This window comes from Perognathus longimembris, chromosome 17, assembly GCF_023159225.1.
Source record: "Perognathus longimembris pacificus isolate PPM17 chromosome 17, ASM2315922v1, whole genome shotgun sequence".
Classification (NCBI taxonomy): domain Eukaryota; kingdom Metazoa; phylum Chordata; class Mammalia; order Rodentia; family Heteromyidae; genus Perognathus; species Perognathus longimembris.
This window is the reverse complement of record NC_063177.1, coordinates 43,606,375-43,630,703: the sequence shown is the minus strand read 5'-3', so window position 1 is coordinate 43,630,703 and position 24,329 is coordinate 43,606,375. Positions and strand designations below refer to the sequence as shown.

Genomic DNA, 24,329 nt, shown 5'->3' with positions numbered 1-24,329 from the left:
TAGCACTAAGGTACATCCCCAGTCCTTTTATCTCATTATATATTGAGTCTGGCCTTAAGCAGAGAGAGCAAGCAAGCAAGAAAAAGCAAGAAAGACAGCACGAGTACACATCTTCCTATTTCTGTCTCCTGGGTGTTGGAATCACAAGTATCAACTACCATGCCTAGCCAAGGACTATTTTCCAACACCACCTTCTCAGTATATGGTATCTTTTCTCTTCTCCTCCCCCTTCCTTTCTAAACGATAGCTTTAACTAATAGAGTAGTTAGAAATAAATGAAGTGGGGCAATTCTGAGTTTTGGTTCTTGGGATCCTAAAGACTGACTCTCTTGAAGCTGAGCCCTGGTGGCTAACATCTGTAATCCTAGTTACTCAGGAGGCTGAGATGTAAGGATTCTAGTTCAAAGCCACCCTGGGTAGGAAAGTCCATGAGACTCCAATTAACAAGCAAAATGTGGAAAATGGAACTGTGGCTCAAGTGGTAGAGCTCCAGCCTTGAGTGAGAAAGCTAAAGGATAAATCACAGGTCCTAAGTTCAAAACCCAGCATTGGTATCCACAAAGAGGAATGGCTCTTGAGAAGATAGTTTTCTTTTTTGGGGGAGTACTGGGATTGAAAATTGTTCCATCTTAATACATTTTCATTTCATGCCCTTCTCTATATTAATCTGGACCAAAACATGTCTTGGATCTAACTGAAAAATAACATGTTTTCAACAGCCCAGAAGAATTCTTTGGTTGCCCTACAGCCAAGAACTTATGCTTACACATAAAATGTTTCATTTGTTTAGTTTTTTGGGGGTAATGGGGATTAAACTCAGAGATTTGAACTTGCTCAGCAGACTGTCTTAAACAATGCCTCTAGCTCCTTTTCTCATTGGCTGTTTTCAAGGTGGGGGTCTCACTTTATGGCGAAGGTAGCTTGGACTAAAATCCTTTCACCTGTATTTCCCCCATGTTTCTGTGCCTAGCCATTGGTTGAGATGGGGGCTTGAAAACTTTGCTTTTTCCTCTTCACAATCTCAAATCTTTATTGCATCTTTTCACTCTCCCTTTTTAATTTTTAAAAAAATTTACTTTATTATCTTTAAGTAATTATACAAGAGGTCTCAATTCAACATGCCAGTGTGAGTATACTACATCCTGATCAATGTCACTCCTTCATCATTCTCTCCAATCTCTCACTCAAAAACTTGTATACTGTGATCCCTAATCCTTACCTCCCAAGTAGCTAGGATTACAGGTTTGAGATACCCAGCCTGGCCTTAAAATCTGTATTTTCTTTAAATCATTAGTTTCAGGATTACATTTAGTATAACCCAATGATTAACTCCAAGGACCAATCCACACTGAGGCACTGTGGACACATTCCACCCAGGAAGGAAGTGAAGCTACTGTACTGTCCTTCTTACTTACCTTCCTTCCATAAAGACACTGATAGAAGATCACACCCACTGACCAGACATCTACTTTATTTGAGATCTTTGGTGGCTCTTTCCCAACCACAAAACATTCTGGTGGTAAATACCTGAGAGAAAGGAAAAAGAAAACACTTAGAAAAATAAATATAGAAACTTAAGATGTGCACAAAAGGCTAAATAAAAGACCTCAGTGAAAAAAGATATACTCAAGTCTAACAGTCAACTTAGAAATACATACAAGTCAATGAAAAAAACATTCAAACTTAGGGAGGTAGCAATATTCTTGGAAAACATTTCTCAATTATAGAAACAGGTCAATATTGTCCCTAGTCCTACTTCTCTTACCACCCCCAGCTGCCTTTCACAGAGCTGGGCATAATCTAGGTGTCACTCAACAAGGGTTTGTGTTTTTGTGTGATGCTTGGATCATACATAGGCTCTCATGCTTGCTAGGTAAGTATTCGACCACTGAGCAATATCCACATCCCACAGTGAGTTTTTAAAAGGAATGGAGGCATAAAAGAAAGCAATTCCCTTCTAAGATAACTTCAACAACAAATATCGTAACCTAACTAGAAATGATGCTGGTGGTGCCTAAAAAGCAGGGTTCTCTAAAATGAGCACTCATTCATCCATCCATTCGTTCGTTCATTCACGGTGCAGGGGCTGAAGCCAAGGACCCCAATGAGCTGTGGGCTCAGCCCCTAAAATTAATAAATGTTCTAAAAGTACACATCTCTAAAAGGAAAGGTTATTTTGCCTTCTTAAGGTAGACTCTTGGAATTGTGAATTCTATTAAAAATGATGCCAATCTAAAATTGAAGATGACATTAAAGTCTACATTATCAGAAGATATTTTATATTTCTTACTTTAAGGATGATGGGGTTTACTGGAACACTAACCAATAGTGTAGCAAAAACCATGCAAACTAGTAGTTAGCACAACTTGATCTAAATTCTTTCCCTTCCGACCACTAGTCTTTGAAGAACCCAAGGAATGGCAGACCACACCAAATTGTATGGTGTGGAAGGTAAGCGCCTCTGGGCATTTAGGAAACCAAATACATTCTCTGGCAGTCTTAGCCACAGTACAGCTAGGAGACAGAATCCTGAAGATAACAGATCAATTTCTGCAGATTTCATGTGACAAAATCCATTCTACAGAAAAATCTTTATTTTGGATCCTGCTGTGTTCTTGATATAAAAATCTTAACTTAATTGGTTTTTGTTTGTTTGTTGCCAGTCCTGGGGCTTGGAACTCAAGGCCTGAGCACTGTCCCTGGCTTCTTGTTGCTCAAGGCTAGCACTCTGCCCCGTGAGCCACAGTGCCACTTCTAGCCTTTTCTGTTTATGTGGTGCTGAGGAATGGAACCAGGACTTCATGCATGCTAGGCAAGCACTCTACCACTAATCCATATTCCCAGCCCATAAAGTTACAGTTTTAAAGGGTCACAAAAGGTTAAGAGGCAGAAAATGTTTCATCTCTCATTCACCAACTCTACCAAACTTAGTTTCAGATAACAGGCTTTCTTTTCTTTAAAAAAAAAAAAAAAAAAGTTTAGGGACTGGGAATGTGTCTAGGAATGCTGGATGATTAAAACCACTGACCAGATTATTTCACAGTGAACATTTTTGGCTTAAGCACTCTGTAAGAGGTGCAAATGTTTAGCATGCATGAGGCCTTGGGTTCAATACTAGCATGAGAAGAAAAAAAAAAGGCAAAACAAATCCGCATTCTTTTTTTTTTTTTTTTTTTGGCCAGTCCTGGGCCTTGGACTCAGGGCCTGAGCACTGTCCCTGGCTTCTTTTTGCTCAAGGCTAGCACTCTGGTACTTGAGCCACAGCGCCACCTCTGGCCATTTTCTATATATGTGGGGTGCTGGGGAATCAAACCTAGGGCTTCATGAATATGAGGCAAGCACTCTTGCCACTAGGCCATATTCCCAGCCAACAAATCCATATTTTAAAAATGAAATATAAAAAAAAATATATATATAGTATGCATTGTGGTATACCCAGAAGTCTGAGGCAGGAGAGTGAGGGTTGGGGAAAGAACGAGACAGTAAGAAATGAGAGAAAAAGAAAGAGACAGAGACACAGGGATTGCTATGAATTAGGTGTGAGCCACTGACACCAGGTTTAGCTATTGATTCTTTCATTGTTTTGTTTTTGTTTTGATTTTTTGGTCAGTCCTGGGGCTTGGACTCAGGGCCTGAGCACTGTCCCTGGCTTCTTTTTGCTCAAAGCTAGCACTCTGCCACTTGAGCCACAGAGCCACTTCTGGCCATTTTCTGAATATGTGGTGCTGGGGAATTGAACCCAGAGCTTCATACATAGGAGGCAAGCACTCTTGCCACTAGGCCATATCTCTAGTCCTAGTTCTTGGTTCTTTAACACACATAAGTTAAATATGACTTCTTTTCTTTGTCAGTCCTAGAATTGAATTCAGGGCCCGAGTGCTGTCCCTGAGCTCTTTTTGCTCAAGGCAAACTCTACCATTTGAGCCATAGTTTCACTTCCAAGTTTTTGTGGTTAATTGGAGGTAAGAGTCTCATGGAGCTTTCCTGACCAGGCTGGCTTCAAACCATAATCCTCAGATCTCAGCCTCCTGAGTAGATAGGATTATAGGTGTAAGCCACCAGCACCCAGCTAAATACGATTTTTTAGGAAGCAGCAAATATAACTTTGATTCTAAAATGACCATTTTGCTGTATTTATAACTTCTGTGGAGGTGGTAGGGAAAAAGAGGGGTTGATGAACTCATCCAGACAAGTGATAATTTAGTAAAATTTTTAGAACGTAAAAGACACCACCAACTTGACAGTTCATGCCTGGTAAATTACCCTCTAAATCTCAGTTCCTCCATCTGTAAATGAAGAAGTGAGCAAGTACTTCACCCAAATAATACAGAAAACAACAAATATTCTCATTTCCTACCAAATACTTAGGGAAAGAGAACAGAAGATAGTTGGGACAAAAATGTATTAAAAACAACAACAACAACAAACAAACATGCAGCTGCATTTCCATCTCAATAGAAGTCCTCATATAGAAATGATGCTCAAGGGGCTGGGAATGTGGCCTATTGGCAAGAGTGCTTGCCTCGCATACATGAAGCCCTGGGTTCAATTCCCCAGCACCATATATATAGAAAAGGCCAGAAGTGGCGCTGTGGCTCAAGTGGTAGAGTGCTAGCCTTGAGCAAAACGAAGCCAGGGACAGTGCTCAGGCCCTGAGTTCAAGCCCCAGGACTGGCAAAAAAAAAAAAAAAAAAAAGAAGAAGAAGAAGAAGAAGAAGAAGAAGAAATGATGCTCAAGCTGTAGCCTAAGCTCACGTATCTTAAGACAAAGTCATTAATGTAGAACAATGGAACAACTAGACACTGCTAATAGTTACTTAAATTAAATTGTTCTATCCTCCTAACCTTTTATATGTCTTTGGGTCATACTGATCATTTGGATGCCATACTGAAGATGGTGACTATGACAACAGTTTCCACCTGTAGAGAGATTCTTCAAGTCTTTACAAAAACACATAAAAAAGATTCTCAGAAGTTCTTCCTTTTCATCAGAAAAAAATTCATAATTTATAGAAGGAATATTAAGATGAACCCCCATGTAAACACCATCTAGTACTGTGTCCAACCTTTCCTCATACACACCCTTCATATTACCCTAACAGATTACTCTAAAATAAAACAATACAATATTTTTATTTAAGTTTCAATTCTGAATTCTTTTGGGGGGGGAGGGGCAAGTATGCTGGTCCTAGGTTTGCACTGAGGGTCTGGCCTCTATCCCTGAGCTTTTTTGCTCAAGGTTATTGCTCTATCACTTGAGCTACAGCTCCTACTTTTGACATTTTCGTGGTTAGAGAGCCTTATATACCTTCACACCTGAGCTGGCTTTGAACCAGGATCTTCAGATCATAGCCTTGTGAGTAGGTAGGATTACAGGTATGAGCTACTGGTGCCCAGCTTCAATTTTGAATTATTACAGCTAAGCAAATATATAGCATCAGTGAAGCAATGAGATAACTATTTTAAACTGAAAATGTTGCACCTTTCAAGAACAAGCTATCAGACACAATGCTCGAATCCAAAAAGTTCCAGGAACTTTATACAACGGGGGTATATAGACCTTTTTTCCTAGATCTCCAAAACCAGATATTTTTTCATCGCTTAGTGACAGGGATACTGACCCACAATAGCCACCATAATGGATAAACACTGTAAGTATAGGTTCTATTTTGAACTTAGGATTCTGAAGTATTAGTTTACAGAGTGACTTTTAGTATAGGTGCCATCTCCACTACAAGGAATAAGGAGAAATAGAAAGCAGAGTACTATGCACGTGGTGTTAGCAGCAGGATCAACTGTGGAGAATGGGGTTCATCCTGCTTATTGTGAATGGCTTACTCTCCTTCCCTGTCTCACGTCATGCCCCTTTCTTCCTAGACAGTGTTCTGCTAACACTCAGAGCTCTCAGTTGAGAGGTGAGTGACTTGCCCTCCTAGACCTTTGGGCACAAGAGCACTTATGCCTCTTTTAGTGGTAAGGGGGGGCCCTCTCCAGGTTCAGAATCACAAATGCCAACGTGTGGCTCTGAGTAACCACCTCAGGAGAGGAAGGAGCCTTTAACACCCTTTTACAATCACAAAGTTATATGCCACAGGTGTGCCACAAGTATACCTTACGATTTTCAGTGTCAACAGCAACAGTAAGAGGGGGGTGAAGACGAGTAGGCAAGAATAGGAGAGGGCACAGACCCGGCAGACAGAGGTAGGGTAATAGTAGATGGTGAAAAGAAATGTGCCTCAAAACCTTTTAGAACATGGCTAATATATACAGATTCACTTCTGATAAACTGTTCACATTTTTCCATATAGATGTCATGGTATGCTGTGGGTTGTTGTTGCTTTGTTTTGGTTGATCCTGGGGCTTGAACTTTGGTCCTGGATGCTGTCCATGAGCCGCTTTGTGTTTGTGGGTAGCGCTCTACCACTTTGAGCCACACACAGCGCCACTTCTAATTTTCTGGTAGTTAACTGGAGATAAGAGTCTTAAAGACTTTTCTGCCTGAGCTAGCTTTGAAGCATGATCCTCAGATCTCAGCCTCCTGAGTAGCTAGGATTACAGGTGTGGGCCACTGGCGTCCAGCTGTGGGTTTTTTGTTTGTTTTATTGTAATTCTGATTCTTAGAATTCCTTATTTCCTCACAGTCTACCATCCTCAGGTAACTGTAGAAATAAATCCTTCATCTCATTAACTCATGAAGACCTCTACTTGCATATGACCAAATTCATTCTCTATGAACCTGGGAGGTTAGCCTTATGGAGATGCATATTTCTAAAAACCTGGTCACACACAAGTTCTCACCAAAGTGTTTCAAGAGAGGAAAGAAAAAAGTAAGATAAATTAATAGAAAGGAATCAAACTGCTAAAAAGAGAGTTGTAACATTTCTGCCTTAGTAGTCAGAAAACAGAAACTGTCAATTCTCAAGACTTCAGTACAGCAGTTATATCTCCACCAGAGAACCCAGCAGACCTCCTGGATACCTACCAATAAGTACCAGCACCTTGTGACGTTAGCTCCATGCCATCCACTGAATTGTAGCTATCATCATCCATGATCTTGGAAAGACCAAAATCTGTAATTTTTATCTCTCCACACGCTGTACCATTTACTAACAGAATATTACCTAAAAAGATAAAAAAAAAAAAAACTTCATGAATAAGCTGTTTTACTTCTTAAGAGAAAAATTCAATGCATTAACAGACATGAAGGGAAAAACTGAATTCTAAATCTCTCAATAAAACAATTTAATTCTGGAAGCTGGAGGAAGAGTCCTTGGTGTCTGCTAGAAATTTCTGTTTTCCAAGAATTACCTGCTTAATCTGCCAAAACCACTACTATAAGCATTGGAAATAAAAATAACTTGCCAAAGTAAAGTATCACTTGTATAGATGGGTAATGTGTGGGATTTTCCTATTAATTTCCAGTACGATTGCTATACTACCCTGTTAAGAATGGTAATTTTGGAGGGAAGAGGGGAAAAAAGAAAGAAAAGGAGAGGATGGAGGAGGGAGGAAGGGTGTAGGAGGAGAAGGAGGAGGGGGAGGGGGAGAAGGAGGAGGGATTAAGAAAATGCTAGTACCACAGCGCCACCTATATGTCCTATGGCAGGGATGTGTTGAATTCAGTGGCAGAAAACTAGATGGCCTAACAGGCATGATTTAAAAATCAGCTCAGCATAAATGATTTTCTTTGTCATGTGAACTGTATAAAAACATTAAAGAACACTGAATAATGAAATTTAATATGTAGCTACCAGAAGAGTAAAGCAAAGTTAACAACTTTGGAACAGAAGGAGGTAATAGGACTATTTTTCTAATGACCATGCCAAGATAGTCCTAAAATGGTTCGAGTAATCTACATAGAACATATGCAGATAACCTAAATAAATAAATAAATAAATAAATAGATAGATAGATAGATAGATAGATAGATAGCTAAATAAATAAATAACATAAAAAACTCTTGGGGATAGCAATGAAAAACTGAGATAAGAAGGGTGTATCTGCTCTTTACTACTGATAACTATTGTCATCGAAGATGATAATGCAAAAAGATTTTAAAAAGCTGCCCACCATTTATTGAAATATGTGCATAGTAAATTGTTAATTTTGGGTTCATTTATCAAAGAGGAACTTCTGCGTAGTACGAGTAATAGGAAAAAACAAAACTGAACTTGCCAGGATAACTGTTACTCAATGGAACTGAGATCGTAAGTGGCTCTGGCTCTGCAGACAAAGGCACTGTTTCTTCAGACTATTTAATCCCACTCACTTACCCTCCGAAAGCCAGTCCTGGTCATTCAGGGAGCCTTTCTTCCCACACTACCCAGGCAATCTACAAAAATTGAATGTTGTCCAGTCTTCTTGACTCCTGTCAAATCGTCTAACTTAATAAAACCCAATCACTTCAGAGACTGAAAAAGTCACCAATATTGTCTCCTAGTTAGACATACCTGGTTTGAGGTCATAGTGTATGATGGGAGGTTTTATTTCATTTAAGTACTTTAAAGCATTCACAATCTGCATGATAATGGATCGGGCCTCTTTCTCCGACATTAATTTGTGCTGTTTCAGGTAGAAGTCCAGATCATTTCCCTCACAGTATTCTAATACTGTACAAAACCTAAAGACAAATAAACCAATATTTAACCTTGGGGTAAGAACAAGCAGATTACAACAATCTTAACCACTCCTAGCAGAAACCTTGGCTTCTTTCGTTCCTTTCTCTCCTTTGTCCCTTAAAATACTTTGCTTTACTCAATATCCACTATGTGACATATCATAGGAAAAATGCTTGCTCTCGAAGAAGGAGAAGAAGAGCCTTTTGTATTTTGTACCCTTGTATGTTGGCACTGACTTGACTGAAGTTCTCAGGGTATAACTCTTCTTGAATCTACACCATTAAGGATATTGGCACAAACTACAATGTATATGAGTTAAACACCTTCTAGGAAAGTTCTCCTTTACATATGACATATACCCATTTCTAAATAACCCTATGGGATCAAGTACACGTTTCCTTGTAAACATTTTATATAACCGTGAGTGCTGACACTAAGAAAAACCTAGGGTTTACATAGATCCCAAAAATGAGTTGCATACTGTATCTCCCAGGAGTTTTGTACAGTAGTGTACATATTTACTATATGGTATGTGTTCTTTTTATGGTCAATATATCATACAGATCTATATTTAAAATTAGACACCACTGCTGGCATTATAGGTCATGTGTCTATCTTCCAAGGTATTAAAAACTGATGTAAAGCCAGGCACTGTTGGCTCATGTCTATAATCCCAACTACTTAGGAAGCTGAGATCAAAAGACAGGGGCTCCAAACCAGCCTGTGGAGGAAAAGTCTTTGAGACTCTTACCTCAAGTACCAAAAAAAACCAAAAGCAGACCTGTGGCTCAAGTAGAACACTAGCCTAGAGCAGAAAAGCTCAGAGACATCACCTGGGCCCTGAGTTTAAGCCAAAAACAAAAATTTAAAAACCCTGATGTAAGCTTTCCTAAACTGTCTGAGAATCCCTGTGGACCCTGAGAGATAAATTACCTTTTGAACTTAGGTTGTGATAATGTGTGTCTATTAGTCAGGTCTTGTCAGGAAAAAAAATAAAGCTTGAGTATTTAAGACAGAAAACAAATTTGAATTCAGGAAACTGATCACACAAATGATGGAAGATCTGAGAAGACAAATTGGCCAGAGAGGCATGCCAGCAATCATCTATAGCAGGAAGACTTTAATAACCTAAGACCAGATAATCAGAGGAAAAAGATAGTACAACTAGAACTCAGGGTCACCAAGGAAACTCAAAACTGTGTTTCCCTGTCAGCTGAATCCAGATAGACACCACCTGACATGTGGGTCTGTTTTAAGCACAGCCTACAAGGGCCAACCCCTTTCTTTCCTTAACATAGAGCAGGGAAGGGCAAGTAGATCAGGACTAGCACTGGGTGTTCAAGGTGGGCAAGTGAGGCTGAACTTTCAAAATGCACTGCCACTGATTGTAAACACATGTCTTGTGGAATCTCAAAACTGAACAATAACTTAGGCATCCAACAAAACACAGCAGGACATGCTGGTGCTCTGAGAATTAATATCTTGAGTGTATATTCTCTGATCTGAAATGCTAAAATCTGAGACAGACTTTCACATTTAATCAAAATGAAACATAGCAACAAAATCTCACTTTTAATAACCAATGGTCTGACTTATTTTTGGTGAAAATTCATTATACACAAATGGGAAGAACAATGCTACAAGAATAGTAGAATAGTATGGAATCAACTCAATTCATCACAATAGTTCAAAGTGTGTGAATAATTTTAAAGAGAAGATACTCCATGTATTGTTTTTAGTTTTTGAAATGGTTTTAGTATTTACACTTCAGGAGGCAGGGGGATCCTTAGCTAGTATTCAAGGAATACACACTCAAAGCAAGGAGTCTACTCAAAGTGATGTCTCCCTGCAGAGACCTGACTGGTCCTCTCTCTCGTACTTTCTATTTTTCTGAACAATATTCAGAAACACACATCCTATTCTTGGTACAAGAGCTCCTTAATGAAAAAGGAAAACCACAAGAATTCTGAGGTAAGTCTAAATGTAGGCTAGTTGCCTGTATAAGTCATCTAACATATAAACTCCTAGAATCATCCCAGGAGGCAAAGGGGATACCTGTAAACCACACCTAGGGTATGTTTTCCCAACTCAGGCCAGACTCCTACACTCCTAGATGAGCCCAGGGGCTCTAGAGCTTACTTGCTATGCCAGGTAATAGCATAGAGGATTATTTTTAAAATTGCCAAATAGCTCACATAAGTCTTGATTTCACTGCTAGGGCAAATGGCATAGACTTACGAGTCAGTGTCCAGTGAAAAGTAATCATACAGCTTAACTATTCTGGGATGATCCAGTTCTTTGTGAATCCGGTATTCCCTACATGCATGCCTGTAAACAGAACAAAAAATTAACAAGAAGGCATTTGAGTACATCGCTGATAAAACTATAGATATATATTTGAGTATATACCACTCAAACATGGGTTAAACGAATGGACATTCATTGGTGTTGTTTTTATTGTTGTTTTGCTGGTCCTAGGCTTGAACACAGGGCCTGTATGTTGGCTGTTTCTGAGCTTTCTCAGCTCAAGGCTAGCATTGTACCACTGAGCCATACATAGCTCCACTTCCAGCTTTTAAGTGATTAACTGTAGCTAAGCATTTCATGGACTTTCCTGCCTGGTTTGGCTTTGAACTGTGATCCTCAGATCTCTACCTCTGGAGTAGCTAGTGTTATAGGTATGAGCCACTGGCACCAGGCTCAACTTTTTATCTCTTTCAAGTTCCTTCCACAACAACCCTTTTCTGTTTATAGCCAAGTATCAAAGATTTAAAAATATTGGCTGGGGGGCTGGGGATATGGCCTAGTAGCAAGAGTGCTTGCCTTGTATACATGAAGCCCTGGGTTCAATTATCCAGCACCACATATACAGAAAATGGCCAGAAGTGGCACTATGGCTCAAGAGGCAGAGTGCTAGCCCTGAGCAAAAAGAAGCCAGGAACGGTGCTCAGGCCCTGAGAGTCCAAGGCCCAGGACTGGCCAAAAAAAAAAAGCCAGGGACAGTGCTCAGGCGCTGAGTTCTAGCCCCAGGACTGGCAAAATAATAATAATAATAATAATAATGGAGGAGGTAACAAACAGTACAAGAAATGTACCCAAGGCCTAACGTATGAAACTGTAACCTCTCTGTCCATCACTTTGACAATAAATAAGAAAAAAATATTGGCTGGGAATATGGCCTAGTGGCAAGAGTGCTTGCCTCATATACATGAAGCCCTGGGTTCGAGTCCCCAGCACTAAATATATAGAAAACGGCCAGAAGTGGCACTGTGGCTCAAGTGGCAGAGTGCTAGCCTTGAGCAAAAAGGAAGCCAGGGACAGTGCTCAGGCCCTGAGTCCAAGGCCCAGGACTAGCCAAAAAAAAAAAAAATATATATATATATATTTTTTTTTTTTTAAATATTGAGTTGAACACAAAGTACAGTAATAACATATCTCTCCTACTTCTTGGGTGGTTGAGTGAATTATTAAATACTGATCCTTAAATATATCCCAATGAGCATTGCCTGGCCACCACTTTTGTCTGAAATGATGTATTCTGATTGTGGTCTGAAACAATGAGACATTACTTGGTATCACCTAGGTAGCTCTCACTAATCAAACATGACACATTTGTATAGTAAGAATATTCAATGCATATATGTGATATAGGAAGTAGGAAATATAAAATAAGTAATGAAGTGGGAAATGTGAAATAGCAATGACGTAAAGATGATTTACATTTTAAGAAAGGCATGAGCATTAAGGGCCTTATGCTCTCACTTAGCTTTTTTGCTCACATTGGCACTGTACCACTTAAGCCATGCCTTTAGTACATTTTTGCATGGACTTTTCTGCCTAGGCTGGCTTCAAACCTCAATCCTAGCTAGGATTACAGCATGAGCCTGGCTACCATCCGTTTTAGGTTGGCACATTTTTGCATAATTAAGAACAGAGAGACACTCAGCAGATCACACAACAATTCAAACACAAATGCCAATAATAAAAGACTCAGCATTTCTTTGTCAACTGAGCTAAGTATAATGTGCATATAAGAATTTTGGGGTTTGAGCTGGGCACTAGTGGATCACTCCTGTAATCCTAGCTATTCAGAAGGCTGAGATCTAGGATTGCAGTTCAAAGCTAACCCAGGCAGGAAAGTCTGTAAGATTCTTACCTCCAATTAACCACCCAAAAGCCAGGAGTGGAGTAGTGGCTTGCATGGTAGAGCATTAGTCTTAAATAAAAAAGCTCAGGGACAGTGCCTAGGCATTGAAGTCAAGCCCCAGGACCAGCACAAAATAAACAAATATATATAAAACCTTTGAGTTTTTGTTTTCTTTTTTTAATAGTAAGGGGGCCTGAACTCAGTTCCTCAAGCAGGCAGTTAAGCCAGGATCCTAGTCTCTCAGGTTTTAGTTATTTGTGTGGTACTAGTCTTACATTTCCATCCTAGCCAGCTTTGACCAAAATCCTCCCACTTTAAAGTTTTCCACACAGCTAGGATGACAGTATGTGCCATCATGACCAATTATTAGTTGAGACAGGGTCTCAGCTGGCTTCAAGCCTTAATCCTCCTCCTAGATTGCTAGGATAATAAGCATAAAGCACCAAGCTTCGTCTTTTATTTTTTGGGGGAAGCATGTTAGGTCAAAACTGCATGCAAAATTTCAAAAATAAAAAGGATTTGTTATACTTTGTTCTAAGAAATGTGAAAGTTAAAGAAATTCTAAGTTATTTAAAAAATGATCTCTTAAAAAATTTTAATACAGCTGGCAATGATGGCTCACACCTATAAATCCTAGTTACTCAGGAGGCTGAGATCTGAGGATCCAGAAAGCCAACATGGGCAGAAAAGTCTGTGAGACTCTTACATCCAGTTAACCAGCAAAATGTCAAAAGTGAAGCTGCGACACGAGTGGTACAGTGCTGGTCTTCAGCAAAGAAGCCCAGAGACAACACTCAGACAACTGAGCTCAAGCTCCAGGACTGACATAAAAAAAGAAAAATTAAACACATGTACAGTCCCCTTCAACAATGGATCCAATCAACATTCACTTAATTGCATCTATACTGAATATGTACAGACTCCCCAACAATTTAAACAGTATTTACATTGTATTAGGTGTTATAAGTTCTCTAAGGCATCATCCAGGAGGGTGCACACATGTTTTTAAACACTGTGCCATTTCATATGAGGAGCTTGAGCTTCTGCATTATTTTGGCATCTGTGGGGATCCTGGAACCAATCCACCATGGATTTAAAAGCACTTTTGTGGCTTAAAATAATTTTTTAAGATTATAAACAAAAATGTATTGCATACATATGCATTCACATGCTGAATTTTAAAATAACAGAAAAATTTTAGTTATATCTTGTTAATTAAGCCATGTCCTTTTATAGACTGTACACCTAACTCAGCCAGTTTGAGGGAGCAGCCTGCCTGCTTTGTGTGCTTACTTTCTGCCTTGCCAAGTTCCTTTTCAGCTGTTGTCCTTATTCTGACATCACATCCCAACATCTCAAGCTGAGCTATTTCTAACAACTGTAACTGGGCTGGAGATGTAGATTAGCAGATTGCCCAGCTTGTGCAAGACCCTGGGTTCATTCTCCAACAGCATGAAAAAAATAAAACAAAACCCATAAACTGTTAGGTAATCCTACACGATTTAGTTTAGAAATATTTGTTTAAAGTAAATGCTTAAAAATGAACTTTCCTGGTGGAAACTTTAGGCTTATTCTTGAAGCTGCCACTTTGGGCATTCTGCTTTTTCTAATGCTTCATTTCATTATGTCTTTCTGTAGAGAAAAGATGGGCCAGTAGAGCAGTGTCAGATCCTTGCTGCACAAGGAAGCAAGAACCTGGTTCCTAGAGCTGTGGTTTCCTTGTCCTTGGGTGGAAGTTCAGAAACACACTCCTTAATTACAAGCACACACAGCTTTGGCTCAAGCATGTCACCAAGGTAGCAGCACCACAGCTGCCTTTTTGGTGTTTTTTTGTTTGTATGTTTTATTGTTATTATACAGTGATGTAAAGAGGAGTTACAATTACTTAAATCAGGCAAATAGTACCTTCCTTTTTGGACAATATCACCCCTTCACCAGCTCTCTCCCAGTTTTTCCCTCCCATCACAGCTGCCTTTCTGAATATGTCAATATTCCACATAATATTACACTGGGGGTGGGAATGGGGAGGGGGGTAGTGACGCTTAAAAAACAAGTAGATCATTGCTCAAGTCAGAAATTAATTGAAAATGCTTTTGAACTCTGCAATTAATTATCCAATAGGTTCCTTCAGTTTGTACAGTTCAAAGGACAGGCCCATTTCTCTGAGAAAGTACAGAAAACAAAGGAAACCAATAATCAATGGAAGGATCTTTCAAAATCCTCACCACGAAAGGAACCTGCCAAGCCTCACTGACAGCAGCAGCCGCTCAGTGACATCAATCTCACAGCCAGAGGCTGGTTCCACCAGTAGAGCACCAGCTACTAGTCAACTCCTAGCCAGCTCTCATCCTTCTTCAGGCAAGGCTTGACAGGGCAGTTCCACAGAGGCTCAACTTGCCAGTTAGCATCCAAAGGATCAATGCATTGTAAATGGAGACTTAAATAAGAAAGCAGGAGAAATCCTCTACACCTTTAGCCTATTACAGGTAGATACACAATGAATTTCAAAATGTTTGCTTGCATACAAGAATATATTACTTTAGGGGCTGGGGATATGGCCTAGTGGCAAGAGAGCTTGCCTCCCATACATGAAGCCCTAGGTTCGATTCCCCAGCACCACGTATACAGAAAACGGCCAGAAGGGGCGCTGTGGCTCAAGTGGCAGAGTGCTAGCCTTGAGCAAAAAGAAAGCCAGGGACAGTGCTCAGGCCCTGAGTTCAAGGCCCAGGACTGGCAAAAAAAAAAAAAATATATATATATATATATATATATATATATAACTTTAGCTATAAATTATTTTTATACATAGTTCTATATAAAATATTGTAGAATTTTTAATGTCTGGGGAATTAAATGTAGCAACAGTAACTACTACTCTCGTAATGCAAAAGTAATATAATTGGGGCTGGGAATATGGCCTAGTGGTAGAGTGCTTGCCTCATATACATGAAACCCTGGGTTCGATTCCTCAGTACCATATATATAGAAAAGCTAGAAGTGGCACTGTGGCTCAAGAGGTAGAGTGCTTGCTAGCCTTGAGCAAAAAGATGCCAAGGCCCTGAGTCCAAGCCCCAGGACATACAAAAAAAAAAAAAAGAAGAAGGGTAATATAATTGGCTTTTTTTAATTTGAGAAAAGGAAAAGAGGAAAGGATGAGTAGAACTGAGCTCAATATTCAAGAAAAGAAGAATCCTTCAATTCTAGGTTTTCTTTCTTTTTTTACCCAAATGATCAGGCCTGGGAAATTGCTTTAAAGAATGGAAATACAGGGCTGGGAATATGGCCTAGTGGCAAGAGTGCTTGCCTCATATACATGAAGCCCTGGGTTCGATTCCCCAGCACCACATATATGGAAAATGGCCAGAAGAGGCGCTGTGGCTCAGGTGGCAGTGTGCTAGCCTTGAGCGGGAAGAAGCCAGGGACAGTGCTCAGGACCTGAGTCCAAGGCCCAGGACTGGCAAAAAGAAAAAAAAAAAAGGAATGGAAATACAATTTAAAAGACAATATTATGTAGAGCAATAGCATTTTTATATTTTATATTGTTGCCCCATACCAACGTATACTATTTTCCATTGTTTACTGAAAATTATTGAAGGACTCTTCAAAGTGTTATATGTTTGATCTAAGCCTTCTTTCTGCTCAAAGGTTGATGACTTAGCCAATTCACTCTTATTTGTAGCTTAAAATTCATAATATAACTTCTTATCACTTACAAAGTAAAATCTTTCAAAGTAAAGTAGAAATGTTCAAGAATTCCTCCCAAGCAAGAAGGTCACACCATTTTGCACATTCTCTCCCTCATGTGTCTATCAACTGAGAAACAGTCCGTGACCTGAGGGCTCTCTGTGCTCTCTGGGGTACGTTGCTTAGGAAACAGTAAGAAGGGACCACAGGCAGTAGAGTTGGGACAGCAGAGCGTGCACAAAGGAGACCGTCTCTTAACTTGCTTTCTCTGACAGACAGCCATGAGCCTGGCTTCAACTCTTGTCTGAGACGTCTAGCTCAGCTGACTGCTCTCCCGAAACTACTTACTACAGTTCTCTTACAGTCAGCATAAAATGGAAAAATATGTACAAGTCCTGGTATAGAAACTGTATTTTCAAAGTTGACCATTGTACCGCCGACTATGTGGAGTGGTCCATGCACAGGTAAGCTACAGAAAGAGCACCGAGGATGACCTAGTCTGACACCATTAGCCATTCACGAGCTTCAACATAGGGATAATTCTTTTATAAATGGTCTGAATAATGTGTGCTTTCCATCACTGAAATGCTCCTGGCATCCACTGCTGCATGCCATTCTTCCCAGACAGTCAAGTGACTGGAACGCACTTGCAATAATGTATCTATGCTCCTCGGGAGCATCTGGACTGCGGCTGCTTGTCACATAAGCCACACGTGCAGGGAGCCATGTGGAAGGCGCCCTTCCTCCTCTACCTACCTCCGTTAATCCTGATCTCTTAGCGTTGCACGAAACCTCTCTGGAGCCCAGAGTTGGGCCCCACTGCCAACAGGCCAGGATGTAGGTCACAGAGGACTTGTCTAGCAAGCACAAGGACCTGAGTTTGAATCACAGCACTCAATTTAAAAAAATATTGGGGGGGGGGGGGAGATCCCTGATAAGCAACAGGTATAAAGCAAGAGTTGTTTGGGGTTAGGTCTGAAGAACTGACTTATGACAAAGAAATACTTTGGTTTAAAGATTTAGAAGTCAAATAAAGGGCTTTTCGCTCTCCACACCTCTGCCCCTGAAATATTTGTGAAAAAAGGCACAGAGCTGCCTCTATAGTCAAAAGGTGTTTGTTTCTATCAGAAGGAGCTTGTTTCCCTTTCAGGGGCAGGACCTGGCTCATTTAATACTTGTACCTATCACATGGAAATACAGGTCAGCTTAGCTGGAAACCTAAAGGGAAATTAAGTCTGAGGCTCTCAAAGCAAATGAACCATTGAACTCTGGTGTTCTGAAGCTCAGAGGCAGTTGCAGACAAACCTGGAACCTCTTGGATAAGGGCTCCACTTACCACATTTTGAAGAGGAGAAAACACAGGGAGATAGGAAACACATAGAGGGGCTGGGGATATAGCCTAGTGGCAAGAGTGCCTGCCTCGGATACACGAGGCCCTAGGTTCGATTCCCCAGCACCACATATACAGAAAACGGCCAGAAGCGGCGCTGTGGCTCAAGTGGCAGACTGCTAGCCTTGAGCGGGAAGAAGCCAGGGACAGTGCTCAGGCCCTGAGTCCAAGGCCCAGGACTGGCAAAAAAAAAAAAAGCAAAAAAAGGAAACACATAGAATTTTGAGATTGGCAAACTATACTGGGGCAGGAGCATGGCACTAAGGGCTAAATAAATAAGTCAAACACGAACACTGATGCACATGACAAGCCTCTCCCCCAATGTCTCCTAGATGACCACATGACTGAGGGAGCAGTGCCCCAGGGTCTTTCTTATAGATCAGCAACAACTGTTTCTGAAGCTTTACCTGTTTAGTGTAGCTATTTTTAGATGCAATAGAAAAGGGAGTTAAGGGCTGGGAATATGGCCTAGTGGCAAGAGTGCTTGCCTTGTATACATGAAGCCCTGCCTTGTATACATGAAGCCCTGGGTTTGATTCCTCAGCACCACATATATAGAAAAGGCCAGAAGAGGCGCTGTGGCTCAAGTGGCAGAGTGCTAGCCTTGAGCAAAAAGAAGCCAGGGACAATGCTCAGGCCCTGAGTTCAAGGCCTAGGACTAGCAAAAAAATAAAAAAGAAGAAGAAGAAGAAGAAATAAAGAAAGAAAAGGGAGTTAAGAGCATGAGTTCTGGGCTGACAGCTCAGCCAGAGAACTGTTACTCCAATAGTATGTATGTACACTTTCTCCATCAGGAAGAGGCAAAGTATAGTCACTCTTCTAGGGCAAGTAGGAAGATTGAACAAAACAAACATCTAAATCTCTTGGCACAATGTTCAAACTAGAGTTACTATTAAATTTAGAAAAAAATCAGATACATTAGTAATACTTACTTGTGGTAATTCTCCTTTTTCTCATCTCTCCAGTTTTTATTTAACTGGTGAATTTTCACAGCTACGTATCTTTGCTCTGTTAGGTCAAATGCCTATAAAGAGGAGGAATAGATTGTATTCTGAATAAACATTAACAAGAATGATTGGGAATGCACAGAAGCTTCTATTTAACAGATAAACACAAAGTGCAGAATACATTATTAAATAAAAACAGCAGCAAATGACAACACATCACATACTTCCTTCAGTGTTGCAATCATCTTGAAACTTGTGATTAGATAATTTAGAAGTCTCCAGACGCACTGGCACCAAGGGGTTTAGAAGACAAACCCAAGCAAACACCGCAAACAGAAAGCCAGCACATGCCTTTCCCACTCTTCCAGCAATGCTCCTTCTGGGACAGCACCCTCCTCATCTCAGACCTTTCTCCCTTTAGGTTGTCTCTAGCCCCTCAGCTGACACCAGGACTTCACATACTCAGAAAGTCTTCCTGCTTTTGAAATCCAGAGGAAGGATGGGAATGTGGCTTAGTGGTAGAGTGCTTGCCTAACATGCATGAAGCCCTGGGTTTGACTCCTCAGTACCACATAAACAGAAAAAGGTGGTTCAAGTGGTAGAGTATTAGCCTTGAACAAAAGAAAAGAAGTTCAGGGACAGTGCCCAGGACTGGCAAAAAAAAAAAAAAAAAAAGAAAGAAAGAAAAGAAAAGAAAGGAAGGAAGGGAAAAGAAAGAAGACAAAAGGCTCCAGGCACCAGTGATTCACACCTGTAATCCTAGCTACTCAGAGGCTGACATCTGAGAATCACAGTTCAAAGCCAGCCAGGTCAGAAAAGTCTGTGAGACTCTTATCTCAGTTTAACCACCAGAAAACTAGAAGTGGTGCTGTGGCTCAAGTGGTAGAACACTAGCCTTGAGCTGAAGAGCTCAGAGACAGCGCCCAGGCCCAGAGTTAAAGCCCCATATCCCACCCCACCCCACCCCACACCCCCCAAAAAAAGGGCAGACCTGCTGTAACTTCTACCATGGTTTGCACAGAGAAGGAAGTTTTCTCTATATGTCACTTGAAAATAAAATTTAGAAAGACAAGTTTTTAGCATTAACAATGGCCTGATAGTCCCCTTAACAGGTAGAAAGAGTGTGAGTTTGAGGCTGGCTCAGGCAGTTAGCAAGATCCTATCTCAAAAGTAAACAAACACCTCTGATCCTGAAGAGTTCAGTATATAGCTTAGGCAGAGTAAGGGTATGGGTTTAACTCAGGAAGAAAAGGGGGGAATTAATTAATTAAGGAACTCTTTCTGCATGAATTCTTAGGTTCTTCTTCTTTTTCTTTTTTTCTTTTTTTTGGTCAGTCCGGCTTAAACTCAGGGCCTGGGCCCTGTTCCTGAGCTCTTTTGCTCAAGGCTAGTGCTCTATCACTTTGAACCAAAGAATCACTTCCAGTTTTCTGTTAATTAACTGGAGATAAGAGTCTCACAGACTTTCCTTCCCAGGTAGGCTTTGAACTGCCATCCTCAGATCTCAGCCTTCTCAGTAACTGGGATGAACAAAGAAATAAACAAAGGAAAACAGTTTTGAGATGTAATTCAGTTAGAGTGCTTCTAGCATGTGTGAGGACCTTGGTTTGAACTCTAGTGAAGCACCAAATTTTATGGTTTCTTCCTAAATGAAAACTTTTTATTTACTCAAACAATTTCTCAAGCTAAGGATATAATTCAGTAGAACATTTGCCTAGCATGTACACAAGGCCCTGGGTTCAATCTCTAGCACTACCCAAAAAAACCAAAATAAAATAAATAAGAGAAATGTTTCTCACATATAATAAATTCCTTATGGTCCAAACAGAACTCATAATAAAGACCATACTTTAACCACTTAGTAAATCAATTCTGCATTTTATAGCCAGGTGCTGCAAATATGTATATCTGTAGCTGTATTTAAAGCTGGTAAAGTATCAACTGGAGGAGGCAGGCACCAGTTGCTCAGGCCTATAATCCTAGTTCTTCAGGAGGTTGAGATCTGAGGATCATCATTCAAAGCCAACATGGGCAAGAAAAATCCATGACTCTTATCTCCAATTAACCACCATAAAGAAAGCCAGAACTAGAGTCGTGTCTCACGTGGTAGAGCACTAGCTCTAGGCACGAAAGTTCAGAGACAGCAGCTAAACCCTTAGTTCAAACCTTAGGATTGCCCCCACCCCCTAAAAAAAAGTCAATAGACCAGTCAGGCACAAGGGCACACACCTATAGCTACTCAGGAGGCTGAGATCTGAGGATTAAAGTTTGAAGCCAGCCCAGGCAAACAAATCCAAGAGACTCTAACCTTCAACTAACCAGCAAAAAACCAAAAGCAGAGGTATGGCTTAAGTGGCAGAGCTATCAGCCTTGAGTAGAAAAGGCTAAGTATGAGCAGGAGGCTTTGAGTTCAAGTCCCAATACCAGTACCAAAGCCAAATATGTCTGTCTTATCAATTACTAATTTTTCCAAGTTGAAAAGTCTCCTAAATTTATTGGAAATAAATTTCCTAAAGAGACAGGTTCTTAAGATTTTAAAATTTATTCTACATATTTTCCAAACTGGTGATAGTCAGTGTTCTGTCCTTGTACTGGGTGATTCATACTTACCTTGTAAACTTCACTGAAACCTCCTCTACCCAAAAGATGTAACAATAAATATCTGTCATTTAGCGTCGGATGATCTTTAAATCTGTGGAAATAGGGAACATGTAACATTCTGACATCAAGAACGATAGCCTTTCATTATATCAAAAATTCCCAGAAAACCACACAATATACCATTACAGGTGCTGCTGACCACTGGACAATTGACACCAATGCACTGAACTCTGAGCACAAAGCTTCATGGTTTAAAGAGGAAGCAAAATCACAACAATGATGGCTATAGAGCCAGACGCATAAGTAGACACAATTACATCTTCTGACTTTCTTCATCATTCTTGCTACCTCTCCTGCTACAAAGTGAGAAGGAATAGTTGTAGACTAGAGCAGCAATTCTCAAAACTGCTACTTGACTCTTCCAAACCATTTAAGAATCACATACTTTCACTATTTCAAAAAAAAAAAAAAAAGACCATAGAGTAAACTTTGAAGGTAGTATTTACTGCCTTAAAAATGGATAATTACAAAGTGAGACCATGTTCTATGTAGAGTCATTTCTCTATTTCTGATGCCTTTCCTTCCTCCTCTATATTTGTTTTTATTTTTGAGACAGGCTTACTATGTAGCTCAGACTATCCTTGAATTCGTGATCCTTCTGCTTCAGTCTCCCAAATGCTGAGGTTATATGTCTGCACCAGAATACACAGTTCATTTTTTTTCTTTAAGACAGAAGTCTGGGCTGGGAATGTGGCTTAGTGGTAGAGTGCTTGCCTAGCATGCATAAAACCCTGGGTTCAATTCCTCCGTACCACATAAATAGAAAATGCTGGAAGTGGTGCTTTGGTAGAGTTCAAGCCCAGGGCTAGCAAAAAAAAAAGACAGAATGTCTATGATACCAGCATGTTCTACAAATTAGATTCCACCTGTGGGGCCTGCCTGTAATCCTAGCACTCAGGAGGCAGAGGGAAACAATCATGAATTTAAGGATAGCCTGACTTACATAGTGAGATCCTGTCCCAAAAAACAAAGTCTAGGGATATGGATACATGGTATGACACTTGCTCTTATGTACAAGGCCTTGGGTTCAATCCCTAGGCACCATAAAACAAAACAGGATCCTATCCTGAGGTATTTGCCTAATAATATAATAAAGAAATGGCATAGTCTGGTTAAAAAAAATAAATTTTAACATATAAGTTATACATCAGATAGAAAAATGGCCCCAAAGGCTCATGTGTTGAAGGTGTCGTCTCCAAACTGCTGTCACTATTAAAAAGTGGATCGTGAGGACAATTAGGCTATTGGGAGATGGTTCCTCATGGAAAAAAGTAGGTTACTGGATGTGCCTTTACTTTATTTCTAACCCTCCCTTCACTCACTCACAGCTGTCATGAGGAGCAGCTTTGCTCTGCTATACACTCTTTGTCAAAATGTTTTGTGTCTTACCACACAGGAGCCCAAAACAACCAAGCCAAGTGACTACAAATCCACAAGACAAAATAAATCCTTCCTCCCTTGTTTTCTCTGACTGGGAATATGGCCTAGTGGTAAGGTGCTCGTCTGGTATACATGAAGCCCTAGGTTCGATTCCTCAGCACCATGTATATAGAAAAAGCGGGGGGCTGGGGATATAGCCTAGTGGCAAGAGTGCCTGCCTCGGATACACGAGGCCCTAGGTTCGATTCCCCAGCACCACATATACAGAAAACGGCCAGAAGCGGCGCTGTGGCTCAAGTGGCAGAGTGCTAGCCTTGAGCGGGAAGAAGCCAGGGACAGTGCTCAGGCCCTGAGTCCAAGGCCCAGGACTGGCCAAAAAAAAAAAAAAGAAAAAGCGGGAAGTGGTGCTGCGGCTCAAGTGGCAGAGTGCTAGCCTTGAGCAAAAGAAGCCAGGGACAGTGCTCAGGCCCTGAGTTCAAGCTCCAAGACTGGCAAACAAACAAACAAACAAAAAGAAACCCAAACAGACAAAATCTGTTTTCCTGATCTTAAAACAGCAATTCTATTAATCCTAAAATTACTGTATTTTGACTTAACAGAGTACCTTGCCTGGGAGGGGAGACAACAAATGCAATAAAGTGGTTTGTATTTGATAGGTCCAAGTTTGACTCTTTGGTCACATTTGTTATGAACTCCTGATCAAATTAACTTAATTCCTCTAAGCTTGTTTTCTTAGTTGTGTTAAAAATGATAGATAATCATGAGGGTCATGTGTGAGAATGTAGACACTTAGCACCATGTTTGACATACAAGATCTCTCTGTGAATGTCAAGTTCTGGTACTTGACCTTTGGCAAAGGGGCCATGGCTGACAATGACCAAACAAGAAGCTTTTGGCCATGTGAAAAAATGCTTCAGACTCAAAAATATGTGAAAGAATGGTAAGAGATAAAGCCTCTCTCTTTTTAGTCTAATTTTCCCATATTCGGGCTTTGAATGACTTGTAAACAAAAGTGGAAATTAAATTAATGGGATTCTTTTTTGTGGGGAGCTGGGGTATTGGTCCTAGGGCTTGAACTCAGGGTCTGGGTGCTGTCCCTCAAGGTTAGTATTCTACCACTTGAGTCACAGCTCCACTTCCGTTTTTCTTAGTGGTTAAGTAGAGATAAGAGTTTCATGGACTTTCTTGCTCAGAATGGCTTTAAATTGTGATTCTCACGTCTCAGCTTCCTGAATAGCTACAGGTATAAGCTACTAGTGCTGGCTAATTAATGAAAATTTAAGAGTTTTACTTTAAAAAAAAATCCCAACACCTTAGTGGCCTTTAAGGGTTATTTGGAAATGAGATGTCATCTCAACCTAATATTCTTCTATACGGTCACAGTGTGGTCCATGTTTCTCTTTTTCAAGGCTCCGTAGGTGATATGAATAGTACACATCCCAACCACTTAGAACTACAATGCTATATTTAGTTTTAGTAACTTCTACTTGTGTAAAAATGCC

At 40.4% G+C, this 24,329-nt stretch overlaps 1 protein-coding gene across 5 annotated transcripts in view; it reads right to left on the bottom strand.

Moving 5' to 3' along the window:
• The window catches only part of Tlk2 (tousled like kinase 2), a 99,931-nt gene that overhangs the window by 6,047 nt on the left and 69,555 nt on the right, over positions 1-24,329 (bottom strand). For all 5 annotated transcript variants that reach the window (XM_048367148.1, XM_048367149.1, XM_048367150.1 and 2 more), the window contains 6 exons: positions 21,397-21,478; positions 18,772-18,863; positions 10,857-10,946; positions 8,451-8,620; positions 6,983-7,121; positions 1,416-1,527 (listed from right to left, as the gene is read on the bottom strand). In XM_048367148.1, the coding sequence (XP_048223105.1) occupies positions 1,416-1,527; positions 6,983-7,121; positions 8,451-8,620; positions 10,857-10,946; positions 18,772-18,863; positions 21,397-21,478 (685 nt within the window). The remainder of the gene's footprint in view (positions 1-1,415; positions 1,528-6,982; positions 7,122-8,450; positions 8,621-10,856; positions 10,947-18,771; positions 18,864-21,396; positions 21,479-24,329) is intronic.